At 50.1% G+C, this 25,963-nt stretch overlaps 9 protein-coding genes across 9 annotated transcripts; 5 read left to right on the forward strand and 4 right to left on the reverse strand.

The window, feature by feature from the left end:
* Positions 1-223: 223 nt before the first annotated feature.
* On the forward strand, positions 224-1,275 carry BO83DRAFT_396902 (uncharacterized protein; the record flags this gene model as incomplete). Its single annotated transcript, XM_025533164.1, has 3 exons — positions 224-389; positions 449-1,005; positions 1,084-1,275. 3 exons carry the CDS (start codon positions 224-226, stop codon positions 1,273-1,275), a joined length of 915 nt encoding a protein of 304 aa, XP_025390702.1.
* Positions 1,276-3,508: 2,233 nt separating this feature from the next.
* Positions 3,509-5,330, forward strand: BO83DRAFT_376446 (uncharacterized protein). The gene has a single exon (XM_025530719.1). The coding sequence runs from the start codon at positions 3,674-3,676 to the stop codon at positions 5,090-5,092; it is 1,419 nt and encodes a 472-aa protein (XP_025390703.1). The 5' UTR covers positions 3,509-3,673; the 3' UTR covers positions 5,093-5,330.
* Positions 5,331-5,849: 519 nt separating this feature from the next.
* On the reverse strand, positions 5,850-7,090 carry BO83DRAFT_396904 (uncharacterized protein; the record flags this gene model as incomplete). Its single annotated transcript, XM_025533165.1, has 4 exons — positions 5,850-6,243; positions 6,300-6,679; positions 6,738-6,835; positions 6,901-7,090. The coding sequence occupies 4 exons, from the start codon at positions 7,088-7,090 to the stop codon at positions 5,850-5,852; spliced, it is 1,062 nt and encodes a 353-aa protein (XP_025390704.1).
* Positions 7,091-8,837: 1,747 nt separating this feature from the next.
* On the forward strand, positions 8,838-17,111 carry BO83DRAFT_435514 (polyketide synthase). Its single transcript, XM_025535888.1, has 6 exons — positions 8,838-9,106; positions 9,157-9,301; positions 9,352-9,620; positions 9,677-12,196; positions 12,251-16,144; positions 16,201-17,111. The coding sequence occupies exons 1-6, from the start codon at positions 8,864-8,866 to the stop codon at positions 17,047-17,049; spliced, it is 7,920 nt and encodes a 2,639-aa protein (XP_025390705.1). The 5' UTR covers positions 8,838-8,863; the 3' UTR covers positions 17,050-17,111.
* Positions 17,112-17,348: 237 nt separating this feature from the next.
* BO83DRAFT_356420 (SDR family oxidoreductase) lies at positions 17,349-18,776 on the forward strand. Its single transcript, XM_025529198.1, has 3 exons — positions 17,349-17,785; positions 17,868-18,058; positions 18,129-18,776. The coding sequence occupies exons 1-3, from the start codon at positions 17,493-17,495 to the stop codon at positions 18,542-18,544; spliced, it is 900 nt and encodes a 299-aa protein (XP_025390706.1). The 5' UTR covers positions 17,349-17,492; the 3' UTR covers positions 18,545-18,776.
* A 646-nt stretch (positions 18,777-19,422) lies between these two features.
* BO83DRAFT_396907 (uncharacterized protein) lies at positions 19,423-20,406 on the forward strand (the record flags this gene model as incomplete). Its single annotated transcript, XM_025533166.1, has 1 exon — positions 19,423-20,406. One exon carries the CDS (start codon positions 19,423-19,425, stop codon positions 20,404-20,406), a length of 984 nt encoding a protein of 327 aa, XP_025390707.1.
* Positions 20,407-20,867: 461 nt separating this feature from the next.
* Positions 20,868-22,118, reverse strand: BO83DRAFT_396908 (cytochrome P450; the record flags this gene model as incomplete). The annotated part of the gene is made up of 1 exon (XM_025533167.1): positions 20,868-22,118. One exon carries the CDS (start codon positions 22,116-22,118, stop codon positions 20,868-20,870), a length of 1,251 nt encoding a protein of 416 aa, XP_025390708.1.
* Positions 22,119-22,461: 343 nt separating this feature from the next.
* On the reverse strand, positions 22,462-23,704 carry BO83DRAFT_415368 (uncharacterized protein). Its single transcript, XM_025534630.1, has 2 exons — positions 23,012-23,704; positions 22,462-22,949 (listed from the first exon to the last, which is right to left on the reverse strand). The coding sequence occupies exons 1-2, from the start codon at positions 23,620-23,622 to the stop codon at positions 22,730-22,732; spliced, it is 831 nt and encodes a 276-aa protein (XP_025390709.1). The 5' UTR covers positions 23,623-23,704; the 3' UTR covers positions 22,462-22,729.
* Positions 23,705-24,112: 408 nt separating this feature from the next.
* On the reverse strand, positions 24,113-25,720 carry BO83DRAFT_376451 (uncharacterized protein). The gene is made up of 3 exons (XM_025530720.1): positions 25,095-25,720; positions 24,772-25,015; positions 24,113-24,699 (listed from the first exon to the last, which is right to left on the reverse strand). The coding sequence occupies exons 1-3, from the start codon at positions 25,562-25,564 to the stop codon at positions 24,472-24,474; spliced, it is 942 nt and encodes a 313-aa protein (XP_025390710.1). The 5' UTR covers positions 25,565-25,720; the 3' UTR covers positions 24,113-24,471.
* Positions 25,721-25,963: the final 243 nt, after the last annotated feature.

Below are 25,963 nucleotides of genomic sequence, written 5' to 3' on the forward strand. Positions count from 1 at the left end.
ACTTAGAAAGCTGTTGAGATTTTAGGATGGTGATGGCGAAAGAAAGAAAGGATGATGGAGTCGATATTTCGTCATGATTTATATGGGTGGTTTATGACAGCGCATTAACCTCATACTTCAAGCTTTCACCGCATCTCTACCTCATCTTCACTCATTTTTGTCACCATCATCCACTTCGTCCTTCTAAATCCCTTTCACTTCTATTATTGTCGCACAGTACAAAATGGATATGTATGATCCCAAGGATATAGGGGTGGGGAATGACATGACTTCCCTTGCACCTTATTTCAGACTTGGTCTCGATCTCACTCGGGCTCAGAATGAAGATGCGGAGAAGCCATGGCAGACTGGCCAGAACCTTACCGATGTTCAAATACCAGAATATCTGGGTATGTGATGATTCCCCGAAAACTAGATCTAACGTCGCTTCTAACTACTACTTTCAAAGAGACTCTATTGGAGGACTTTGCTTTAGGGCTCGGTTCTGGAGACTGTGACGCGAGATTGATTCGGCCTCGACTGAGTGCAATACTTATGGTGTTGTTGGCCAAGGTCATGAAGGAATCTTGCACCAGTGGAGTTGACGACGAAGATCCAGCAACTGAGTCTGCGTCCAACTCCGAGCGCCCTTCAGTTGACTATTCAACGCCATGCTGGATGGTTGACCAGAAACTCATTCTTCCACCCCTCACTGACTTTGAAACTGATACTGTGGAGATTACTATGCATTTTCTTCTACTGTACGGCTGCCACCCAACTTTGGACACAAACGTCATTGTGCTTAGGAAACAGACCATCTTTCCTGATGAGGGCTGGGGAGTCCTTGCAGCCATGTGTAAGTTCATTCGTACTTCCTTGTCATTTTTAGAATTGATGGATATTGACTTCGGTCGACCAGCCGCGATTCATCGCCAGCGGAAAGAGGCAGGCGATAACGGGGACATTTACGGAATCCATACCGATACATATACTTGGAATTTCTTCCACCTGAACGATAGCGGGAAGGTACGATCTCGGACCCTCTTGTTTTACCGTTTCATATCTCATTTTTCGTTTGACTGAAGCTGGATTTCTACGATATAGTATTCAACCAAATTGGGTTTGTCCTGGTACTTGGACCAAAAGGAGGTCATCGGTCGCATCTGCCATATAATAAGAGAGGCTGCAACTCTCTCCCGAAAGGTAGGAGGTAGGGATCCTATGCTGGGCGTCTTTGAGTCAGAGACCGAAGAAAAAAGTGATGACGAGAAGTCTGATCAATGGTCGCTCTACTAAGGGAAACGTTGGTGTGGTGTATCGGGTAGAATCTTGCTTCTATCAAGTGGTTATGCTGCTGTGTAATTGCTATTGAACCATTCTGTCTGATTTCTATCTTTCCGTCATTGGCAATATATAATTCAATCCGGTTCAGATTCTTCTACCTGGAGCCTCATATATAGGGTACTAGCTTTACAGGTATTCCATTATTGGTATGAAAATATAACCCGAAATATTCTTGGAGCACTTAAACGCGAAGTAATCATGAAAAAACCAATCTTACAGTATAAGGAAGTTATCGTCGTAGCTAAATCTACCCAAATCAGCGAAAAAGTAAAGCTTATGCATTTGTCGCTTTGGATGAAACGAACATCATCGGGTATGCATTGGAGGGTTTCAAATTCTCACAGTTTACCTATGATATGCTGAACCACGTCCGCTCAGATCTCGATAGCTACTACGCGCAACGAGTCGAGTCTTGGGGCCAGTCCATGCAGTCACTCAAGGGTGTGACCTACCCCATTCCCAGTGTCAAGCAGGACCTGCGAAATCTTACATCCGACAACAACACAATACAAGTTGCTATCAACCTTGATACCGTCAACACGAACACCAAAGGGCTTATCTTCGGGGAAGGAAGGGTCGATATCCGACTGATGACCATCCGCTGTTTTATCGATGGTGCAAAAACAGACACCGGGTACCTCGATCTCAACCTCGTACACACCGGCCAAGAGGCCATCGTCGATGAAGTGGGTACAGTACATAACTCCGACCACCAGCCGGTGGTGACAAACTTTCGCTACGTGATCGAGACAAAAGACTACACAGGCCCAGGAACAGTAGATGGCATCATAGGCACAGCTTCCACTGACGACCAGTATGCCATGGTTGGACCGTTCACTACATGGCAGATCGTGATCAATTCAGCCAACAACCCAGGTCTGGATTTATCGGAAGCCAAAGACCCGTACCTCGAGTTCGATATTGAAATCAGAACCCGGCCATAGAGAAGCTGCCAAGCTTTGTTGGCTCCCTGCGCTAATTCTGTCTGACTTTTGCTTCTAAACTGAAAGGGAGGTGATATTCTCCGAAGTGACCGTTGCATAGTGCAACGCGGCCCATCAGCTGGTGCCGTGTTATCCTTGTTCTGTCCTACATGTCGTTGCACCTGGGGTTGCATGTATTTATTCGTGGTCAGTCTCCGCAGCCCTAGAACTTGCGTTGCTTTTATTCCGGGTGATCGGGTGCCAGCCCATTGTCTGTCCTACATGTTGAGTAAAGCGCTACGACTTCTTTTTCTTCTTCTTACATGCATATGCATTGAGCTTATTATGGTATTTATTACAAGTTTCTGTTAGTAATTGCGTATTTTATGCTAATCATTCGACACTTTTGAAGCACAGCTTCTAAGCACTCGGATTTATTTCTTTGGTCAGCAAGATCTACACAGCATATCCAGCGTTTCGGTAACACTTAAAGGAGACCTACAAACTGTATTATTATTTGATTATTGTTAGTTTTCAATCTTAGTCGTATTTAATTATATTTTCTTTTGGACGATATAAGTTTAATTATAAGACATGAACGAATTCATTACCTGATTGAATTGTGGTAAAGTATTCTTAGCATAGCATAGCCTAGTTTAAAATCATGTCATCATTCTTAAGGTTTACACAGTATTGCGCAGCCTTACCCCTTAGCAAAAATGCGGATTTACATAGAGGACCGTAAGCAACTACATTGCCTATTTCGTAGAATTCTCAACCAATTTCCACATACCCCTTCCAATCAATAGCTGATGTGAGAAAGAACAAGTGTTCATTCACCAGCAAGCCAGCCAGAGATTGCCGGGCCACCCGACCAGCCAAGGATTGCGGGAGTCAGCCCGTCAGACGGGAAAAGAAAGACCGACAAAAGAACGAAATCAAATGCATAAAGCCGTTTGTAACGTGGGGGCCAGACGGTGGGCTGTGAGAACGAGGCTAGAATGTGGAGATTCAGGGCGCTAATGCATGATCAAAACTCTATTGAATTGCTGACTGCTGTAGCCTGATTTACCCATTAGGCGTTCTGTCGCGGGAAAGGAATGTGTGATCCGAGGGGAGAGAAGTGTGAACGGAGGAATCCGTGTCAGAACTGTAACACAACAAAGAAATCTTAGTGAAGGATATTATAGGCAGGTTTTAAGTGATAGGGGGACAAGTGATTGCGGTGAAGTTCTTACAGCGATTGATGGAATAGTTGGTAGGGCTTGCCTGGAGATCCCCCGCCTGGATGATTTACAAGGCTCTTTAACTATTACTCCAATCGAACATCAGCTAAACTTTTTATAACTCCCATCTAAACTATACTGTTCCCTCATACACTCATCCATCCACAACACTTCAGCTGCCATCCTCTGGTAACCACCACCATGTCCTGGACCAAACAAACCGACCACTGGAGCCGTCCCCTTGACTGCCATGACCGCCTCTTCCAATTCATCGGCGAGTCAGGCAAACCACTCGGTCGCGAACACTGGCTCACCATCGGCGCTGTCCAGCTCGACTTCCCCAACAATAACAACAACCCCGACAAGATCATCGCACAGCTCCGCAATGCCTGGAAGTCCCTCCGCATGCGCTATCCCGACATCGCCGGCGAACTGCACGCCCACGAAAAGCGCTACTACCCGATCACAAGCCCTGAAGCCTTAGAATCTTGGTGCAACAACACCTTCAAGATCGAAGACTCGGTGCAATCCGCCGACGACCTCTTCACCCACAAGCTGCACATCACGGACCCGCACGCAACCGCGCACTGGATCCCCAACAGCCAGGAATTCTGCATCGTCTCAGCGCACTGGCGCTGGGATGGCAGTGGGCTTGCCATGGTGCTAGACCAGTTCCTCTCTGAGCTCCAAGCTCCAACCATTACGACCACAACTCCCTTCGACGGCAGCGAAGCCACCCGGCTCATCCCCTCGCTAGACGCCATCATCGGCATGCCTGCCTCCCCCGAGGCCAGAAACCCCGAATGGTCTCGTCGCGCCGACGAACTGCTCGCTACCTTCCTCGAAGGCCAACCCTCCTTCGGCCTCCCCGTACTCAATCCCGCAGCCTTACCGGCGAAGTCTCTCCGCACGGAGCATGTCGTTCCCGCGGACCAGGCGACCGCGCTGCGTCGCGCCTGCCGTGTGAGAAACATCACCCTCACGACAGCTATGCATGCCTCTGCTATTGTTGAGACGGCGCGTGCTGCTGCTGCTGCTGCCAATTCTACCAATCCGTCATCGCGCTACATCTCCTGGCAAGCCTTCGATCTCCGCAAATACCTGCCCCCACCCTACGACGGCCCCATTCACGGCCCGTCCCTGCGCATGGTCGGTCTCCCGCTGAATGTCGAAGCCACGCCGACATCAAATTGGTCGGACCTCGTCGAAACCATCCAGCCACTGTACCGCCAGTCGTGGAACTTGGCTGATAGTGACATGATGTTTGTGAGGGTGCCGTTTGTGGAAAAGGCCACAGCTATGTTCCAGGCTGCTGCGGTGGCGGGCGCGCCGCAACCCACGGAGCCGAATATTAATAGTTTGGGGTCTGTGGATCGGTTAATAAGGGAGAGATATGGGGAGCTGAAGGTTAAGGGTTTGGTGCTTATGGTGCAGATGTTGGCGCAGCAGTTGTATGTGCATTGTTGGAGTTGGAGGGATGAGTTGCATTTGAGTGCTAGTTATAATGAGGCGTATTATGAGAAGGGGTTTGTGGAGGAGTGGTTGAGGGTGATGAAGGAGAATATGGTCTTGAATTTGTTGGGGGATGGGACTGATACTAATAAGGGTGCGTTGCTTTGATGGGGATGTTCTCCTTTCCATTCTTTCTCTTTTCGTTTCTTCTCTTCTCGGGTTATATTTTTTGATTTGGATGTGCATTGCAGGATTGATGAATGACTGTTCTAACGATTGATAGAATCCATTGTTGGCTGAGTTGTCGACTATACAGTTGATCCTACCACGAGGTTTGTATATTTGTTGACTTGATTGAGTGGGGATTGATGTTTGCATCTGCTAAAGCTACAAACTCCCAGACAATTGATTGGTTTAATGCAGGAGTTGAAATTCTTCGGCATAAATTACGTTTCACTCAATAATTGATATACATGTAGTAGCAGTAGCAGTACCAGTGGGGCAATCGCTCTTCTCTTACCTGTGCTCTCGTCCACCCGTAAGATGGTGTAACTTGGAGAATGAAGGAATGAAAGAATATCCGCACTTAGCTCAGAGCTGTGTGTGACACTAACTGAGGACCTCAGAAATACGCCTCACTCTCCCGGGCGGAACTCGGTCCAACTCCAAATCATCAGCGCTAAATACCCTTCTGCAACTGGGCTGGAACCAGTACCCGCATCTATATCCCTACAGTCCCGGCACGCTAAAAAAAGCACCAGTTTAGCGGCATGCAACACGTTTCCGACGCAATTTACGGATTTGCTTTTGCTGGAGAGGGGTTGGGGTTGGGGGCGGAAACTTATGGACCATCACTGCCCCGGAGGGTTGGATTACTATTATTGAACTAAGAAAAGCACAAAGGAATATTAGGTCCACCATAATGCTAGACCACATCAACGTCTACACTCTGCTTCACGTAGATGTGGCAGGGGCCGAGCTGGTCCATCTTGTACGACTCGCCATCCCCGCGCGTGATTTCCGTCTGCTGGGTACTCAGCAGCGGATCTTCCACCCGTCGATAGGGTGCGCTCTTACCTGCCGGAGCATTGCGCGGCGTGTTGTCGCTTCCGTAGGGATAGGGTGGCGAGGGCGACTTCCCCGTAGACATCTTTCCCCGTGCCACTCGGAATAATGGGGCGTAGGTTGGCAGACATGCGCAGAGCGTGGCCACACCCAGCTGGACTGATGACCAGACCATTGTCTCGGGGGCCCGGACCACCTGCGGCGTGGCTGGAATCCACAGATAGGAGAGCTTGCAGATACTGGCAATGCAGACCCTATTTATTCCATGCGATCAGCAACGAATTCCAACATTGTCAGAGAGAACACTCACAGTCCACCCAACAGGAATATACCGGTAACCTGAATCTTGCGGGTGTGACTGAGCTGCAGCCTCGTCACCACATACACAGGCAGAAACAAGATCATAACGTCGAGGAACAGGTTCGTGAGCTCCATTCCCAACCAAAGCCGACCACTGGCAATGCAGTATTCCGCAGCCCCCATCGCATCCCACAACATGTGAATGGGATGACACTGGAATATGTTGACGAATAGAACGATGAGGAACCAAGCAACGCAGAGGCCGGCTGTCACATAGTTCAAGATGCGGTATATTCTGGAAATTTTGAAGAGACCGTGCAGGAAGGCGAGTACCGACAATTTAACAAAGCTGATGGTCGCCATGAAGAAAAGGTCGGCGACGTAGAGTGTCTAGCCCAAAAACTCAGTCAGTTTCGCGCGCACATACGGACGGTACAGCGCAACACACCTTTAGAAATGCCTTAGCCCATACCATACCCCCAATGTCTGCATCGGCGGCGAATTCGTTCAGGTCGAACGTGCCTGGGCCGGGTCCCGCGACAATATCTGGGTGACCATAGGATCAGTAACCACTCTTTCCTCGCCATGAATTATTCGAGACGACGACGTACACTGAATTAACAGAGCCGCAAACACCGCCATGCATGCCAGTGATAACAGAAGCAGGCCGTCGGATAGGGGAGACCATTGTCGAGTCAAGATTCTCACCACCAACCGGAGAGCGACCGAGACCACCGCCAGCGCCAGCATCGAGATGGCGGCGCCCAGGTTGTCCCGGCCGGTTTTGCCGATATGCTTCATCCTGACGGTGGTGTACTGGGGTGGATTGAGAAGCACGAGCAGCAGGCCGGAAAGAAATGGAAACCGCGGCCGGGGTTGGTCCCTCGCGAGGCTGACTCGGCGTACCAATCCCGAGTATCAGTCGATCGGCAACAGTCAGAAGCGCGGTAAAAGAAGAGCGGAGGTGTAGAAGAAGGTGATGATTGATTTGAAAGACGATGGCTGGCGTCAGGGCGCTAGATCCACGAAGCTTAGAGGAAAGGCAAAAGGAAAAGGAATATGATCGCTGGCTGTCAGCCGGGTCGCATGCCCTGGAACCAGGCGAGCTGAACTATCATCACACATGGAAGGCTTATGGCCCCCATGCGATCGGAGAGTCTATTCAGCCAGGGGAGGAGGTTATTGCACGGTCGGAGGAGAGTGGCACGGCAAGGAGGAAGGAAGGGGGTGGGGACGAGACCAAATGAGACGGTGATGAGATGAGATGTATTTGAGAATTGGACGTAATATTGGCCCCTCGCCCCAGTACAGCAGCTAGTACAAAGTATAGTAGGAGCACTGTTCAGACTTCGTCTATTTCTTCACTTCTCACCGGTTTCCCCGCATCATGTTCGTCGCAATGGCCCCGTGGGTCCCAGGCGGGAAGAAGGGAGGGCAGTTGCGGAATGGGCAAACACTGGGTTAGGGATAGATAGACACGGTCACCAGGCCGAATAACTGCCATAGCCTCCTGCTTAGGCACCAGCTGGGTCCCCCGACAAGGATCATCAAGGCGATCCCGGTTAAACTGGCTGTCAGCGTCCAGCATTAACCTGGTTAATCGTTGACCAAATTGGGTGTGGAGGGCGGATCAGCCAGCGGATGGATCCTAACAGAGCATATCGCATGATGCAGCAGTTCGCGATTCGCTTGTGGCCCTTAACCAACGTTCCTCGGTGTAGCAGCCACATTGTTTGACTGTGGCCGTCGGCGTGGAGTGGGTGAGATTTTAGGGCATTTCTGGGCAGCGAGTGGAGCGGGCGAGAGAGGAGAGAAGAGGGGATGCTGCATTAGTGGCTTGTCAACTAGTGACAATCATACTCTTTCCGGTCATTCTCTGGGCAATCCAACCATCACACCTTATTGGCATGTGTCAAACATTTGATTTTCACACACTGCATTACCGCCAAAATACCTGCTCAGATAATAGCACTGACCTTTCCGCCCCTGCACGATCAACCCCCCCCCCCCCCGGCCAAGGATGTCAGTCCTGGCGATGATCCAACCGGCAGGAATGAGGCTCAATCCGGGTAGCTGTTCCGCTGTATCTATCGTGGGCCGCGACTATACCTTGATATAGTAGGTAGTTCGCGCGAGACTATTAACTCGGCACACTTATAGGCTGTGGGGCGATGGCTGCGGATCCTGGTCGATACTATCTTGATAGCACTCGGTTTTGACTGTTTCTGACTAGCCCTGGAAAGAACCATACTCGCGCTTGGCGATGTGCAAATGATGGATTGTGACAGGACCGTAAAAAGGTTTCTAAGCCATGCAGCTCCATCACACTTTACTTCGTATGGCCAGATTGCGTTTTCTATCGCTTAAGGCTCCCCATGGGTCAGGCTGGCAATCGGATGAGCCATGAGTAATTTATCTCGCAACATTGATGACTGCGACGGCGAGCGGGGAGAGATCGCAGCGGGGAGCAAGGTAGATAAGAAGGGACTCCCACTTATCCTCTCGATCGAGGTTTCCTTTCTCTCAACACATTCATCAACACTGCGCCTTCAGTAGTGCCAACGAAGTTATACAATGCAACTACTAACGACTGACGGCCTTGTCTCCCGCGGTGGAGCACTACAGAGTTCTCAGACTCTTGACGGGTTTGATCCTGTGGCCGTCGTGGGCTTCTCCTTGAAATTCCCTCAGGATGCCACCTCCCCGCAATCCTTCTGGAAAATACTCCAAGAAGGTCGATCCGTCACAACAGAAGTTCCTCCTGGCCGATTCAATATAAATGGCTTCTATCACCCAGATGCGTCTCGGAATGACACAGTATGTATGATCATAGCTGGCGATAATACCTGGCCCTAACAGAATGACAGGTAAACGCGCGGGGTGGCCATTTCTTAAAAGAGAATGTGGCAGCTTTTGACGCACCGTTCTTTTCCATGAGCCCCGGTGAGGTCGAAAGCTTGGATCCGCAGCAACGGGGCTTGCTGGAGACAACCTACAGGGCCTTCGAGAATGGTTAGACTCTGAGAAATCATCATGGAGTAAGATACTAAGAATGACGGCAGCTGGCATTCCCATTGAAAGAGCAGCGGGCTCCGCCACCTCCGTCTATGTCGGGGCGTTGGGAGTGGAGTACAACCGATTCTTCGAATTTGATGAAGAGGTCCAGGCCACGTATAAGGCTACCGGTAACTCAGGAGCCATCTTAGCGAACCGACTGAGTTGGTTCTACGATCTGCGGGGGCCGAGTATGACCATTGAAACAGCTTGCTCGAGCAGCTTGATTGGCCTGCACCTTGCCTGTCAGAGCCTTCGCTCGAAGGAGTCGCGAATGGTGAGTGCAACCCCTGAAATGCTCACGTAACACTATCTGACAGGGAATGTGTCTAGAGTTTGGTATGCGGCTCACAGCTCTACCTGGAACCAATGACAAGCGCGATCTCGCTCTCCGCTCTGCAATTTATTTCTCCTGACAGTCGCTGCCACAGCTTTGGGGCTGATGGTAACGGCTATGCCAAGGGCGAAGGGTTTGGCGTCCTGGTACTGAAGCGGTTAAGTGATGCTATAGCTGATGGCGATGTAATTCGAGCGGTGGTCCGAGCCACTGCGACGAACCAAGATGGCCGCACTCCTGGTATCTCTCAGCCAAGTCAGGCAGCTCAGGAGATGTTGATCCGGGAGGCATACCGTTCGGGTGGTCTGGATCTTGCATCCACCCGGTTGTTTGGGGCCCATGGTCCGGGAACGAAACTAGGTGATCCCATTGAAGCAGGTGCCATCAAATCAGTCTTCCAGAAACATCGCAGCCCGGACGACCCCATGCACATTGGTGCGGTGAAGGCCAACATCGGCCATCTAGAAGCGACTGCTGGTCTGGCGGGTTTGATCAAGACAATTCTGAGTCTGGAGAAAGGCATCATCCCCCCGATAGCTGGACTTAAAGAGGTCAACCCTCGGATTCCGGCAGATGAATGGAACCTAAAGTTCCCGACCAAGCCGCTTCCATGGCCCACAGATGGTCTCCGACGGGCATCGGTCAACGCATTTGGCTATGGAGGATCGAATGCCCACGCGGTCCTGGATGACGCATACAACTACCTGCGGGAACATGGCCTCGAAGCACCCCACGTCACTGCAAAAAGACCGCCCTCCTTGGCCATCTTAGAGAATGGCGTGTCCAATGATGTCACCAATGGCATTACCAATGGCCACAGTAATGGCTATACCAATGGCCACGCTAATGGCCACACGAACGGTCATGCAAATGGCCGTACAAACGGAGACACAAATGGCCACGCAACCAATGGTTATAACAGCCATGATGGAAACGGTATGACTGTGTCTAACGGCACCTCGCATGACGAAGCGGAAGAAACCCCATACGTTTTTACCTGGTCTGCCTCCGATTCAAACGGAATTGAGCGACTCGGTGCAGCATATGATGACTACCTAAACCGAATCGACCCTCATGACGCATCGGAAGAATTCTTGCGCGATCTAGCATACACCTTATCCAACAAACGCAGTGTTCTGCCCTGGAAGTCTTTCGCGTTGGCGGGAAACCTGGAAAGTCTCAAGACGCAGGTACAAAATATGCCAAAGCCCGTGCGATCGTCGACAAGCCCGCGGATCATTTTTGTCTTTACCGGTCAAGGTGCACAGTGGACCCGAATGGGTATTGAGCTTCTGAAGTTTGAGACATTCCGGCAAAGCATTCTAAAAGCGGACTCCTATCTTAGAAGACTCGGAAGCTCCTGGTCGCTGATCGAAGAGCTGCACAAGCCTGCGGATTCTTCTCAGATTGATAGCCCGGCGTTAGCACAGCCGCTATGTACCGCTCTGCAGGTAGCACTAGTGGAGCTCCTGGAAGGCTGGGGTGTGACTCCCTGGGGCGTGGTGGGCCATTCGTCTGGAGAGATTGCCGCTGCATTTTGCGCAGGGGCAATTTCCCGTGAATCAGCATGGACAATTGCCTACTTCCGTGGAGCACTGGCTGCTCGGGTAGCAGAGTCAAAAACTGGCGGACGTGGGGCCATGATGGCTGTTGGCTTGGCCGTCTCCGAACTCCAGCCTCATTTCGACGAGATCTCGGCTGTCCATGGCAAACAATGCCTGTCAATTGGTTGCATCAATAGCGCCAACAATATAACCGTGACAGGATTGGACAAGTCTATTGACGCCCTCAAGGTCCGCCTAGACGAGAAGCAGGTGTTTACCCGCAAGTTGAAGATCCCAGTTGCCTACCATTCTTCTCACATGCAAGTGATTGCCGAAGAATATAAGAGCCTTCTGCAGGGTATTTGCCCACCGAATCAGTCTGCTCTCAAAGGGGAAACACCCGTCTTTGTTTCATCCGTCACAGGACAATCTGTTCCAGTCAAGCAGCTCTCTCTGCCCCAATACTGGGTGAAGAATCTCGTATCGACTGTCAGGTTTTCTGAAGCTCTTGGTGAACTGTCCCAAGCCAGCCGCAATACAGGGTCTAACGCACAAGTGGATCACTACGTTGAGATTGGTCCACACGCAGCTATGCAGAGAGCGGTCATGGACAATGTACCTCAATCTGAAAACGTCAAATATGATGCAGCGATGCGACGAGGTGTCTCTGGACTGAAATCTTTGCAGCAGCTCTCCGGGAAACTTTGGACTGAAGGCTACCCAGTCAAGATCGAAGCTGTCAATAGACATGGGTCGAGCCGACCGGGGAAGATGGTAGTTGACCTACCAGAGTACCCGTTCAATCATTCCCAGACTTACTGGCTCGAGAGTCGACTGTTCAAGAATTACAGAATGCGCGACAATATTCGACACGAGTTAGTAGGCATTCCCACAAACGACTGGAATCCGCTTGAGCCGAAGTTCCGCTTTACCATTCGGGTATCTGACCTTCCATGGCTGACAGACCACCGGGTGAGTTCCAACTTGTAGCCATCTGTAAAGATCAATATTCTAACTGAAATTTAGTTGAATGGATCCCCGGTCTACCCTGCCGCGGGAATGGCAGTCATGGCTATTGAAGCTGCTAGGCATCTAGTCAAGCCTGGTCATGCAGTTAGAGGATACCGCCTGCGAGACGTAAGGATATTCTCTGCTTTAGTTGTCCCTGAGACCCCTGAAGGGGTAGAAAGCCAGATCTTCCTACGTAATGCAGAGAACAGTAGGACCACTGGTGTCCAGACAGTCGAATGCAGAGAGTTCAACGTATATGTGTACTCGGACAATGAATGGCGGGAGGTCTGCGCTGGATCTGTCGTCACGGAATACGAAGAGACACCCGATGAGGTGTACGGAGGCGACGAGCGAAGCCTGACGAAGAACCATTACCAGACAATGTACCAACAAGCAGTTGACCGTTGCTTAGCGACGAGTACTCAGCAGGTCTTCTATGATGCTGGTCATAAGATTGGATATGGCTTTGGTCCCCTGTTCAATACTCTTCACGACCTCGCCTACGACCCGGAAGGGGACCAAGCCGTGGCCGTTATTGAGCCTGATGAGTGGAGAGGTAAAGTTCCTGAGAAGAACTCTCAAGTGCAGCCGCATATCATTCACCCCACAGCCTTGGACGGGGTGTTCCAAGTTACGGCTGTGGCAACCACCAAAGGTGGAACAGAACTTGGCCCATTGCAGGCACCAACTCAATTGCGAGATTTCTGGATCTCGCATGATCTGATTGAGCGCAAACCATCCACAAAACTGAATGTCCTGGCGCAGACCACGCTACAAGCAGCCCGAGAAACCGACTCATTCATTCTTGCCATGAATTCAGATACTGGAGAACCAGCCCTTGTAATAGAGGGCTATCGGGTGACAACCGTGTCTAGCCTTAGCTATAAGCCATCCGAGAAACGCAATATCTTTTACAGGCTCGATTGGAAGCCTGATGTTGACCTTATTAGCAGCTCGCAGATGGAAGCTTACTGCTTAGACAAAGAGACAATGCCCGTTCAATGGAAGCCCTCTAAGGATGTGGTGACTCTGCACTACATGTCGGAAATGTTGAAGCAGCTGGACGCTCAAGGCTACGAGACTTCACCCCCATACTTCCAACGGTACTTGGCCTGGGTGCGATATCATTTCGACCTTCTGGGTGACAGCAATCCTCTCCTCCAAGCACCATGGAAAGATACTTTAGCGGACCAGAGTTGTCGCGAGAAATATTTGGAGGAGTTCGCTGCGACAGGCCCGGTTGAGGGTGCGGTCAATTCGTTCTGCAAACACCTTGCCGCAATTGTCCGCGAAGAAGTAGATCCGTTAGACCTTCTCTTCAATCAAGGCTTGGCGAAGGACCTGTACAAGGATGAGATTTTCGTGACTACTGCCAAGCGGATGGCGGTATTCATGGATCTCCTTGCGCACAAGAACTCCAAGCTTGATATCCTTGAGATCGGTGCTGGTACTGGAAGCGGTACCCAGCAAATCTTGTCGGCCTTGGGAAAACAGGGTAGCGACAAAGGCGTGACTCCTCGATACCAATCCTACACCTTCACCGATATCTCTCCTGGGTTCTTTGAAAAGGCCAAGGTTAAATTCTCCGACTATGTTGATCGCATGACTTTCCAGACATTGGATATCGAGCGCGATCCAGCTGAGCAGGGTTTCACACCGGGTGGATACGATGTTGTAATTGCTGCCACTGTGCTGCATGCTACCCAATGTGTCAGTGATACACTAAGTCATGCCCGCTCCTTATTGAAACCAGGCGGCTACATAATTCTCATGGAGCCAACCAACAAGCACGACACCGTGCTTAATGGCATTTGGGGCACACTTCCAGGATGGTGGAGATCAACCGAAGAGGACCGGAAATGGTGCCCATTGTATTCTCGGGACGAATGGGACCACTATCTCAAAGAGACCGGATACACTGGGGTGGAAATGGCAATCACCGACTTTCCAGATGTCGAGAGCCATACACTCAGCTTCCTCCTCTCTCGAGCATCTCATGAGGAAACGAGCCAGGTTCAACTTCCGGACTCGCTCTTTATTGCTGCAGATACCGAGTTTCAACACAAGGTTGCCGAAGAAATTGCTTCCTACTTCTCCTCGACGTGGGGGAAGCAATGTGACATCCTCACGCCTGATGCTATCTCCGAGCAAACATCACAGTCAAATGTTTGCCTGTCACTTCTTGACCTGGGACGTCCGTTCCTAGCGGCAATGAGCGGGAAGGACTTTGCTCGCTTCAAGAGACTTGTGGACTTTTCAAGTCACATCTACTGGATAACATCCGGTACTGATGTGAACGCTGCACTACCAGAAAATGCAATGAGTTCCGGTTTTAGCCGAGCTGCAATGCTGGAGAAGCCTGGCCTTTACTGGGCTAATTTGAACATCCAGGACATAGCCTCTGCTGGCAAGACTATTTGCAGTGTCCTTCAGCGCTCATGTGGCGCGTCCGGGGTGGAGGACTGGGAGGGCGATTATTGCGAGACCAGCGACATGACACTCATCCCCCGCGTGGTAGAAGCCAATGATATCAATGATTATGTCTACTCCCAGACTGGTAACCGGGACATCGAGCGAAGGCAGCTTGCTAGTGAGCCAACGGAGGCTCTGGAAATACAGTTCTCTCCTGGGCAGCTTGGCAGTTTCCGGTACGCCAGGGATGAGACTCCAAGTAAGCCCCTCGCAGAAGACGAGGTGGAAGTGACAGTCAAGGCCACGGGAGTCAACTTTGCCGACGTGATGTGTGTACTTGGGCAGATCACCGACTCTTACATAGGACATGAATATGGGGGCGTTGTCCGGCGAGTTGGTTCAGCAGTGAAAGATCTGGCGCCTGGGGATCGCGTCTGCGGCATGGCCTCTGGGACGTTTAAGACGTTTGTCCGGAACAAAGTCCACACCACCATACCTATTCCGGATCATATAGCATTCACCGATGCCTTCCCAGCGGTATGGCTGACAGCACTGTACGGCATCACGCACCTGGGTCGCCTTCGTAAAGGCGAGTCTGTACTCATACACGCAGCCGCGGGCGCTGTCGGTCAGGCTGCCATCCAGCTGGCACAGAATATCGGTGCCGATGTGTTTGTGACAGTCAGTTCTACAGTCAAAAAGAATCTTCTGCAAGAGCGTTATGGAATTCCTGGCGACCGTTTCTTCTCGAGCCGAAAGTTGGCGTTCGGTAAGCAGATACTGCGCGCAACCAATGGCCGCGGTGTCGATGTCGTCCTCAACTCAAGCTCGGGCGAGGCGCTCGCTGAGACTTGGAGATGTGTCGCGCCTCTGGGACGGTTCGTCGAGATTGGAAAGCGAGACATCTACTCTTTCCAGAAGCTTGCCATGTATCAGTTCTCTAAGAACGTTACCTTCTCATCACTTGACCTTCAAACGGTGTACAAGAATCATCCAGCTGTCATTAAGCAACTAATGAATGAGCTACATGAGCTGCTCTTTGCAAAGAAGCTGGGTCCTCCTCAGCCGGTGACACAGTTCTCGCGTGGGGAATTTGAGTCGGCCTTCCGCTACCTTCAAACTGGCCGTCATATGGGCAAGGCAGTGATCAACTGGGAGGAAGAGGCGGAGGTCTCAGTGGTGCCCAGTAACGACCCGGAATATGTCTTCGACTCCGCGGCCAGTTATATGATTGCTGGTGGTCTGGGCGGTATCGGTCGGAGTCTATCAAGGTGGCTTACCACTCGAGGAGTCAAGAATTTGATCTTACTGTCTCGCTCGGGCGCAATTTCTGATGATGCCATCGAGCTAGTCAAAGAGCTTACAGAACGAGGCGTCAATGTGGCTACTCCCCAGTGTGATGTTAGCAACGCCGAGTCTCTGGCGAGCGCAATCAGTGATTGCAAACAGACAATGCCTCCAGTCAAGGGAGTGATTCAGGCCTCTATGGTACTTAAGGTATGCTAACTGAGCCTTTTTTGGTGTTACGTGAGCAACCAGCTGACACTTTGCAGGACCGCTTGTTTGACAACATGTCTCTGGCAGAATGGCAGGCAGTGCTCGACCCCAAGGTCGCTGGAACTTGGAACCTCCACCACCATCTTCCAGCTGACATGGACTTCTTTGTCATCCTGTCTTCCCTTGGAGGTATGATTGGGTCGAGAGGCCAGTCTCAGTATAATGCTGCCGCGACATTCCAGGATGCATTTGCTCGCCATAGATGGGCACACGGTCAGAAATGCATTTCCATTGATGTCGGTCTACTCACGTCCGTCGGCTACGTGGCGGAACAAAAGGACGTATCCGAGCGGTGGGTCAACGCCGGTTTCGATGCCCTTTCCGAGAAGGAGCTTCACAGTGTTGTGGACTGGGCTTGTAATCCTCGCCTGAATGTGTCATCGGGATGGGAGACTCAGGTCCTCACGGCCCTCAACCGGCCCATGGCCATGATTCAGCAAGGCAAAGAACTACTGCCTTACATGAAGCGGACTACGTACCGACATCTGCACCGGATGGACCAAAGCACGACTGCGTCCGCCCCTACCTCTGCTCAGGCTGTAGACTATGGAGCCCTTCTCGGGGCTGCTGAAAATGTAGAAGAAGCAGGAGCCATTGTCGCCACAGCTCTCGCGCAGAGACTCTCTCAAGCTCTGTCGGTACCGGAGGAGGATGTTGATATCAATAGGCCTGCTCATTCCTTCGGTGTGGACTCTCTGGTGGCCGTCGAGCTGCGGTTCTGGTTCGCCAATGAAATGAAGGCAGAGCTCTCTGTTTTCAATATCCTGGCGGACTGTAGCATCAGGGAGTTGGGTCAGCAAGCGGCTGGCAAGAGTCAATATGTGCAGAAGGGGCAAGGGAACTAAGGATACCTGTCATCCGCCATTTAGTATATTGTCGTTAGATTACATCAAATTTGTTACGAAACTCAATTTTGCATGATCATCCCTAAACCTTCCTGAATAGTTCGGCTGTCAGCACTAATCCTTGCAGTAGCTCCAATAGTAAAAATGACTGGGGGCTGCTTGCTGCCTACCATGCAAGGTAACACTGCTACTGCTATAGTGTGACACTGTAAGCGGGTCCTGTCGGAATGTGCCTGCGTGTCTGACAGACTAAAACTCAATAAGCCCCTCATTCCCCAGCCTTACTCGGATTCACTAGACTTAAAGACGGCAAGCCCCCTGGCAGGTCCTGGCGCCTCCCAGATTGTCCAAGTCATTCGAGCGATCCTCACTTCTTATTCCCTGTGCACGGGCAAATAACAAGGACCTCAAACCTGTACAATCAGCATCAGTTACTTGCAAAGATGACAAAAGAACAACAAACCTGGTTCATCACTGGCTGCTCCAGTGGCTTTGGGGAGCAGTTTGTACGCCAGCTCCGCGCACGGGGTGACAACGTCATCGCGACAGGCCGGAATGCTGAAACCAAGCTCGCACACTTGAAAGAAACTGGTGCCACTATTCTTGAACTTGATGTCACGGCACCTCAAGAAGAGTTGAACGCGAAGTTCCAACAGGCCATTGACATTTATGGGGGAGTAGATGTACTTGTGAACAACGCGGGGTACATCCAATGCGGGGCCATCGAGGAGCTCACGTGAGTGTTGGCCTGAGGACTCCAAGTCCTTTGTTTGACGAAGCCAATTAGGAAGGCCACGTTTGACTGACTGAGGCTTTAGGCCGGAGGATATGAAACGATCCCTCGACACGAATTTCCATGGTCCTATCAACCTGACCCGCGCCGCATTGCCGCATTTCCGCAGCAAGGGCGAAAAGGGTCAAGGTATGATCATCTACATGGGATCGCAGTCTGGCTTCTGGGGAGAGCCTGCTGCATCCGCGTACTGTGCCAGTAAATTTGCATTGGAAGGTAAATGTGTCCCGGTATACCATCTGAAAGTTCACGATGAAGCTGACGGTGTGATTCTTAACCGCTACAGGGGCCGTGGAAAGTCTCTCGAAAGAGTTAGGCTGGCTGGCACCGGGTATCAAGCCTCTTATTATTGAAGCAGGCATTTTCAGCACTGAAGTCATGAGAAATATCAACCATGTTCCCTACCGAGTCGATTTCTACCGGGGCCTTAACGATGCGTGTCGCGTGCGCGGAGAGGGCAACTACCGCAATCCACCTGGCAATGCGGTGGATTTGATTGCCAAGGTCATCCAAATTGCAAAGGGAGAGGGGATTGCAGAAGGCAAAGAGATCCCCTTGCGTGTGCCATTTGGTAGTGATTCTCTTGGGTTCCTTAAGGAGAAGGCGCGGGATATGATGCGCATTGCGGAGGAATGGGAGGAAGTTGCCCGTAGCACCGATTTCCCGGACCACAAGGGCCCTATGCCGGATATTCCGGCCTGAAGTGGGCACCATGGATCTGTGGTGGGTCGTCGGAGACTGTGAAACAGGGTCTTACCTACAAAGCGAAATTTAATGATGATTGTTATGTTTCCGCGAGTTCGGATGAAAGACGCTGTGTACCTTGAGTAGAAATTCATTCAGTGCCCAAGTCTTGATCATAGGACTCCTGAGCTGAGCCATCCAGTTAGGAAGCCATGAGAAATTTTGACATGGCTACTAGTCTTAAATAAAGAACAGACTGCTCGATGGTGAGTCGAGGAACAATATATAAACATGCAGCATAAATTATACTAGTAACAGCTGACACATCAGTCTTCAGCATGAGAAGCTTACATAGAGGCCCATAGGGGTATTAAAGAGGGAGGTGCGAGATGATCCATATCAGTTTTCAATACTATTAACCTATATGTAATTGTGTTGTATTGGTTAGTGATTCCAATCGGACTTTTGTTATTTGTTGGAATAAGTTTGAATCACAAATCTTTATCAACGGATGGTTGTTTGTTCAGGAAGCAACTGTTCCTACAACTAATGAGACTTATGTCGCTCTGTGAACCGGGGAATAACCAATGTCGATCCTTAAGTTAAGCAGGGAACAGTTGACAATCAATGACAAGACCGAGCCAATCAACTTCCCCAGACTCCATCCGATCAGATAAGATCCACCGCGTAACTGCTAACATCCCGCCTCCAAACTAACCGAAACTAGCTATTGTGCCCGAGGACCACATTTCATGGCAAATAGCAAATCAGGTCCATCAATGAGAAGACAGCACGAAATGACGATCATCAACACCGCTCCCACATATATAGTGCCCCTCGCGCAACCAGACTGCACCCCCGCCAAGTCTTCAACCTCAAACCACAGTCTCCTCACAATGCAGCTTTCAACGCTGCTTCTCACGTTTCTAAGCCTCTCACCCACCCTTTCCCAACCAACATCACCCATATCCGTCACCCAACTCTTCAACTTCAGCACCTCCACCGACATTGAAAATGGCGCCATCGACCCTGTCACCAACACTATGCTCATTACGACCTTCACCGACGCCCGTCTCTACGCCCTCGACCTCAATGACCCTTACCCCACCGCCAACCTCTTGACCTCCTTCTACCCCAACGCCACTGCCATCACCGGCATAGCCCCCATCGGCCACGGCAAGTACGCCATCACCGGTGGTGTCCGTGGCTCCTATCACTACTACAATGAAACCTTGTTCACCATCGACTTTGGTGCCTTCGCAGCTAACATCACTGCTTCCCCGGTCACCAAAGCAGTGGCGCATCTTCCGCAGGCAATCATGCTGAATGGTCTTGCTTCCCTCCCACGCCGTCCCACCACTGTCTTAGCAGCGGATTCCCGTGTGGGATGTATATTTCGCATCGACACGCTGACCGGAACCTCGGACATCGTTGTCCAGAGCGACGCATTGTCGGCTCCGGCGAATGGGTCATCAGAGATCGGGATCAATGGACTGAAGACGCACGGGGAGTATGCGTACTATACTAATACTGCGCTGAAAACTTTTGGAAGAGTAAAGATTACCGATGATGGTATTGCGGTGCCTGGGAAAGATGGCGAGGTTGAAGTGCAGGTTCTTGCCACGTTGAACTCCGGGTTAGAAGAATATCAGTGGGATGACTTTGATTTTGATGAGGAGGGAACGGTCTATGTGGCTATGGCAGGTTCGAATGGGAGCGCGATCGGCACAATTAGTCCTGATGGTGATGTCGAGGTCTTGTTTACAAAGGTGGTTCGTGGGCCCACTTCAGTGCATGTTGTTGAAAAGGAGGGGATGAGGAAGAAGTTGTATATCACTACGAATAGTGACGGTGGGCAGGTTGTGGAGGCGGTGCTCTGATGGAGGCCGTTATATACAGTGCCATTTAGAGTGGATTAGCTTTGTGGTGGATTATGAATGTATGAGATAGGTAATAAGGGAGTGGATTGGGTCTTGGTTTCATTGTTGAGGACTGGGTTGGTTTGCTTCCCGTATTCACTGGCTTGGACTTTAAGCTAGGTGAATGGACAGACCGATTGCTCCCCTGGAAACCACCTCGACCAAGATTCTGGAATTCTAGCAAAGACATTGCATTCGTAGCAGATGGTTATCAGGCTAGGATTCAACCGGTAAACGCCATCTAAACAAGAGCCCGAAAACAAAGAAAGGAAGATCGGGAAAATAACATAGCGTAGACAAAAGAATTTCGACTTCAATTCCAGCGAAGAAAATATCTCATCTCCCCAAGATGAGTAAAATCGCCCTAGCAGAAATAAATGTGCACATAATAAGGACAAACGAGGCAAAGATTTCAACACCAGTCAGCCATCCATCTCCTCGTTGAGATACAAAAACAAATCATCAAATGCACTGCGGTCATTGCTCAATCGCTCACCAGACATATAGTCATTAGCAGAGTGCTTATCCCTTCCAACAAGCCTCCAGCTCCCTCCCTCCTGCAATGCGAGGAATAGAACCCCAACAACCATCCCAATCATTCTAGGCCCGAAGACAGGCTTTGCAGGACATAGAAAGGGGGAGATACCGAAGGGCATGTAAGCTTCCTTCTGTTCCCAGGTCAATGTAGCAAATCGCGAAGGCTTGTATTCCAGGGCGTCTGTTCCCCAGATACTCTTGTCCAGATGACAGGCCTCAATATCTGCTGCAAAGATCTCATCAACTGCACCATTTTTCCCATCTTTGAAGCGGAAAGTTCGGCGGATGCGTCGGGTAGGTGGATACAGACGAAGAGCCTCAGAGACCATTGCTTCGACAGAAATGCCGTCGTCGTCGTCGTCGTCGTCGTCCTGAAACTGCACCTTCGTAGGGTGCAGTGCAAAACTCACCATCTTATCAACCCAAACCTCATTGGAACTACGTCTGATCTCAAGGAACATGCGTAGCGCCACCCTCCAGCTGGTCTCATAGCCCGGAAGGATCACATTTAGCGGATTTTCATCGCGCTGAAACTGATCAGACGAAGGAAAGAAAGCAGTGACGCAGTCCCATAGCTCTTCATTGTCTTCAAATGAAAGGATATCGGGTCCTTTAGCTAAGATCCAGGACTCGTTGATACATCGTGCAAAGTCGGCGAAGAAGAGGTCTGCAGAAGGTGGAATCCTAGGTTCTAGTTTGAAAATCCCTACCAGCACCAACCTCAAAGTAAGAGTCTGAGTAATACTGGCCAAGTGGATTGTACCCTCTGATGAGTCGACCCAGTAGCGTGCAGGCTCTTGGAGAGACTGAGACAGATGGTTCCAATCCAGAGGAGTGAGATTTATAAGCATTTTGATGTCCTTCACGTGCTGGGTCACAAAGTCTTCGTCGGAGCTCGTGAACGCATTTCGGATGCAAAACGCTGTTTTAAATCTGGAATTGGAGAGTGCGCGAGACTCGTAGGGTGACAACATGTTTTTCTTGTTGGTGAACTGGCCATCTGCAGTGATTATCAAGCGACACTGTTTAGGTGTATTGAATATGGCTGTTTTGCGTCGAAAGATACGGGTGGAGTCGTGGTGTACAAGTAGAAATAGTATGATTACGGCGAGGCCTTTCAATATTGTAGCAAACATTTTGGAGGAGGGGCAATGGTGCAGTTATCAACAAGAATACTTGGCTAAGACAAATTTCATCACAGGAATGATAGACATGGCAAAGGAGTTTTGCCTCCGTTCTACCGTTCCAAAAGGTGAGAAGTAGCAGACAACAGAAGTCATTCACTAGTCGTCATGTGGGCAATTTCATTCAATGCAATTTGGTAAATGCAACCTAGCCTGGTATGCCCAAGGAGTATTTTATTTTGGAACTAGCGGTCCAATATGCGATAGGGAACTTCAGCTTGGAATGCCATTTGTCACGCTAGCATAAAAACTCCGGTCATGACACTCGATTAACCCCAACTGCGATGTATGAGAGCTTATTGCTTCCAATTATTTCGAAAAGTACTTTATGCCTAATCTAAGATTTTAAGCTGGACCTGTCAGTGCATGACGTGTGCCGACAGTCGACAAAGATGAACAGAGGCAAACTGGTAGATTGATTCGACTAGGCTTTATCCGGACAGGCATCGTTGCCGGCTTGCTGTTTGACCAAGGTGAATAGATAGATGGATTGGACCCTGGGACACCTTTGTGACTTGAGATTCAACATAATAGACGGAGGATAGTTGGATGAGAAACAGAATTCAGACATGAAGGGCCGCCTTTGCAATCATAATTGCGGAGGTGATGACCTTTGCCAGATGGACGAGACGGAGGGGATTTTCGGTGTCCCAAGGCCCAAATGTCTTCAGGGACAGAAACTCATTAGTGTAAGCTCCATCCTTGTAGTACTCAAATAGCTTTTGGCGGAACCTCGCAAAGGTGAGAAAGATCTGATGACGGTCTTGCGAGGAAAGAAGAAAGCTGCGCGAAAGCCAGTGTTATTTACTTGTTCGAAAAAAAGCCTGCTCTTGGAGCCTACTTACTGATCTTTGAAGATGCTGGACTGTGGGTGCTTCATAACAATCTCACAGGCTTCTTGGGTGATGATAGTCCGGCTCTTTCTGGCTCGCATTCCCTTACTTAGCTTCGATGATAGGTCACTGGTTCTTCTCAGTGCACCATCGCAATAGGCGTTATATTGTCGCCCATTTTCAAAATCAGCGACAAAATGTGTCTTGTTAAGAACCCATTCGAGACCGGTACCCTCCACCATGTGCGTTATTTCTTGAAGAAGGACTAAAAGTGCCGCGTGTGGCGTTGCCTCGTCTTCGGCATCGCTGAACTCCTCCACCTTTCGATAGCGGGCTCTTCTTGCACGGTCATGGACACCTTCAACGGTGCAAGTTTGCTCCTGAAGCCTCTTAGCAGCCATAAACGCACCAGGCCACAGGTCACTTTCTCCTTCCCGTAGACGCGCAACTGGGATTTCTTTCTCAACAACGCTGATGTAATTCGCCCAGTCGCGAGATTTCTCAAGTATACCATCAGCTTGACGCATTAAGTCCGGACTGAAACTTAACTTCCTCATCGTGGCCCCAAATTGGAAGGGAGGTATAAGAGGTAAGGAGTACGAGCGCATCATCAAGTATTGCATGTTCGAAATTTTCGAAACGGACCCGAATACTTCTTTGGGTAGAGTGTTTATCTTAAAGTTCTCTAGACCTCCTTTCTGCACAATCTCATGCCAATTGCGTGTAGATGTCGGTATCTCGAAATTCTCCACCTTGCCCAGCCTCTGTGGGGATTTTTCCCCGGGGGGGGGGGGGGGGGGGGGGGGGGTTTCCTTACTTGGTTGGGCTGGTCTTCATTGCGCGCTTCGGCATTTCCGATAATGGACTTTGCCTGGTAAAGGAAGACATGTAAACAAATCAGCAAGACGCAGAAGGAGAGCTAGTAGTATTGAGAGATTGTTAGAAGGAAAAGGAAAATTCCTTGTGGGAGATAGACCTCGCCTACACTAATTGAATTCGCTCTTGTATGTTCACAGTCCCTTCACTCGTATCATACAGCCGCACTAGAGATATATTACTAGACAGGAAGGAAACAATGATGAAAGGATTATAGGGGAATATACCAGACAGTGAATATCATTCGAATCTTGCAAAATGCGAAGAAGTAGGAGATCCAGTGCCCCTCGCCATAAGTTCGCCTTATCATTATAAGCTGTCCCTTCGCCGAATGCAGAGGACGTAGGAGGTTGATTCGGCTTTAGCAAAAGGTCGCTGCTATCAGGCCGATAAGCTTCCTTGTAATGAAGTGGGACCGCTAAGCGTCACGCTGGAGAGTCGAAGGACCGGCGCATCGCATTAATTATAACTCTTGGATACAATGAATAGGATAGTCTTATCCCAATACAGCTCTGTCATCCATTATACAACTATCGCCCCGGGAATGGGGGACTTCCGTTTCCGGCTATAGCTGAACTGTTAGTTTGCCAGTCAAGTCACTGCAATGGTCTCTGAGGGTCCACTTTGGTCAGGATTCTCAAATCCCTTGTGTTCCCAATCATTTCGGAACACATGAAACTCATCAAGATATCCATGTTCGGAATCGCTGCGTCTCGGTTCGCGAAGCTTAGGAATTTAGACTTTCGAATGACGAGCCCCCTAATATCGTAGTGGGCCTCTAGAACCCTGACCTGGAATCCGGCGAAGACACTTATCAACATTATCTGGTTTCGAGTAAGATGGGTGAGCCTTTCAAAGACGAGCAGCTAGAAGGCTGACGCTGAGATGCTACTTACAGGTATGACAGTGCGGTTGGGAAAATCGCCACTCTTCAGCCTAGTTAACATGACCGTCAAAATGGTTAAAGCCTCCGACCTCGAAAGCTTCTCATTCGCTTCAGATCGTGTTAGCGTTGCGAGCAGGGTGTGGGGCATGTTGAGCTGATTCCTAGCTCTATAACCGAGATATGGCATCGATCCACGTGGTCCCCAAACCGGGCGATCAAATTCTTCGGCGACGAGCTCCGGCGTAATGTCCCCACTTGAGATGAGTTCGTCAGCTCCAGACGGGTTCTTATGATTGTACCTACTCATGGTTTCGCCGGGAAGGGTAGGCTCACCATTCGACCCATTTTGCGTAATGCGACAGTGTATTAGACCATCCATACTCTTTATCGTAGACGCGACTGGATACACAGAAAGTGTTTTCAATAGCGTATACTAGCTTCTGAAGCTGATCGGTCACTGTCGGTGGCCACGGAGGGGGTTTGTCCCACATTCTGGTGATTCTCTTGAGTATGTCTTTGGTCTGAAGATCGCTAAGATCAAGAGGCGGGATGTTGGACGTTCCAAGAGGTTCAAAGAATAGTGGGACGAACTTATCCTCATGGAATCCCTCTTGCGAGACGTGCATCTCCTCACATATGACTCCCAGAATTCCCTGCATATCAGGCTCGATCCACGTGGCGTCATGGCTGGCGATGTCTTCGAAGGTTTTCCTCATTTTGTCTAACACAAGGGCGCGCACTTCTTGGTGGCGGACTTGCGCCTGATCAGACTGACCGAACAGAGAACGAAAACGCGAAGTCATCCTGTCGTGGCTGCTTCTTTTAGGGAAGTCTTTGATTGAAGAAAGGAGATATTAGCTTCGCCAGTTGTGTTCAGGAGGGATGTCACGGAGAAATGGAAGTAGTTCAAAGTTTTCCTCTGAGGGGGCGGGTGGTTTTGGCATTTCAGTCCCTCAAAGTGAATGCTCACTGTCACAGAACAAGTTTACCGTGCGTAATACTGTTAATCGAGTATGACAGCTGAAAGAAAAAGAAAAAAAAGAAAAACCATTACGAATCTGCATAATAACTAGGGAGGAATCCCACCTTCATCGGGTTTATCATTTCATTAAATGCTACTTGAGAGGGAGAAGAGTTGGCGGAATGATCCATAGTTCTGTCATTGGCCTTGCATCAATCTTACATGGTGAGCCAATGTGTGA

Source organism: Aspergillus eucalypticola, assembly GCF_003184535.1.
Source record: "Aspergillus eucalypticola CBS 122712 chromosome Unknown BO83scaffold_6, whole genome shotgun sequence".
In the NCBI taxonomy this organism is placed as follows: domain Eukaryota; kingdom Fungi; phylum Ascomycota; class Eurotiomycetes; order Eurotiales; family Aspergillaceae; genus Aspergillus; species Aspergillus eucalypticola.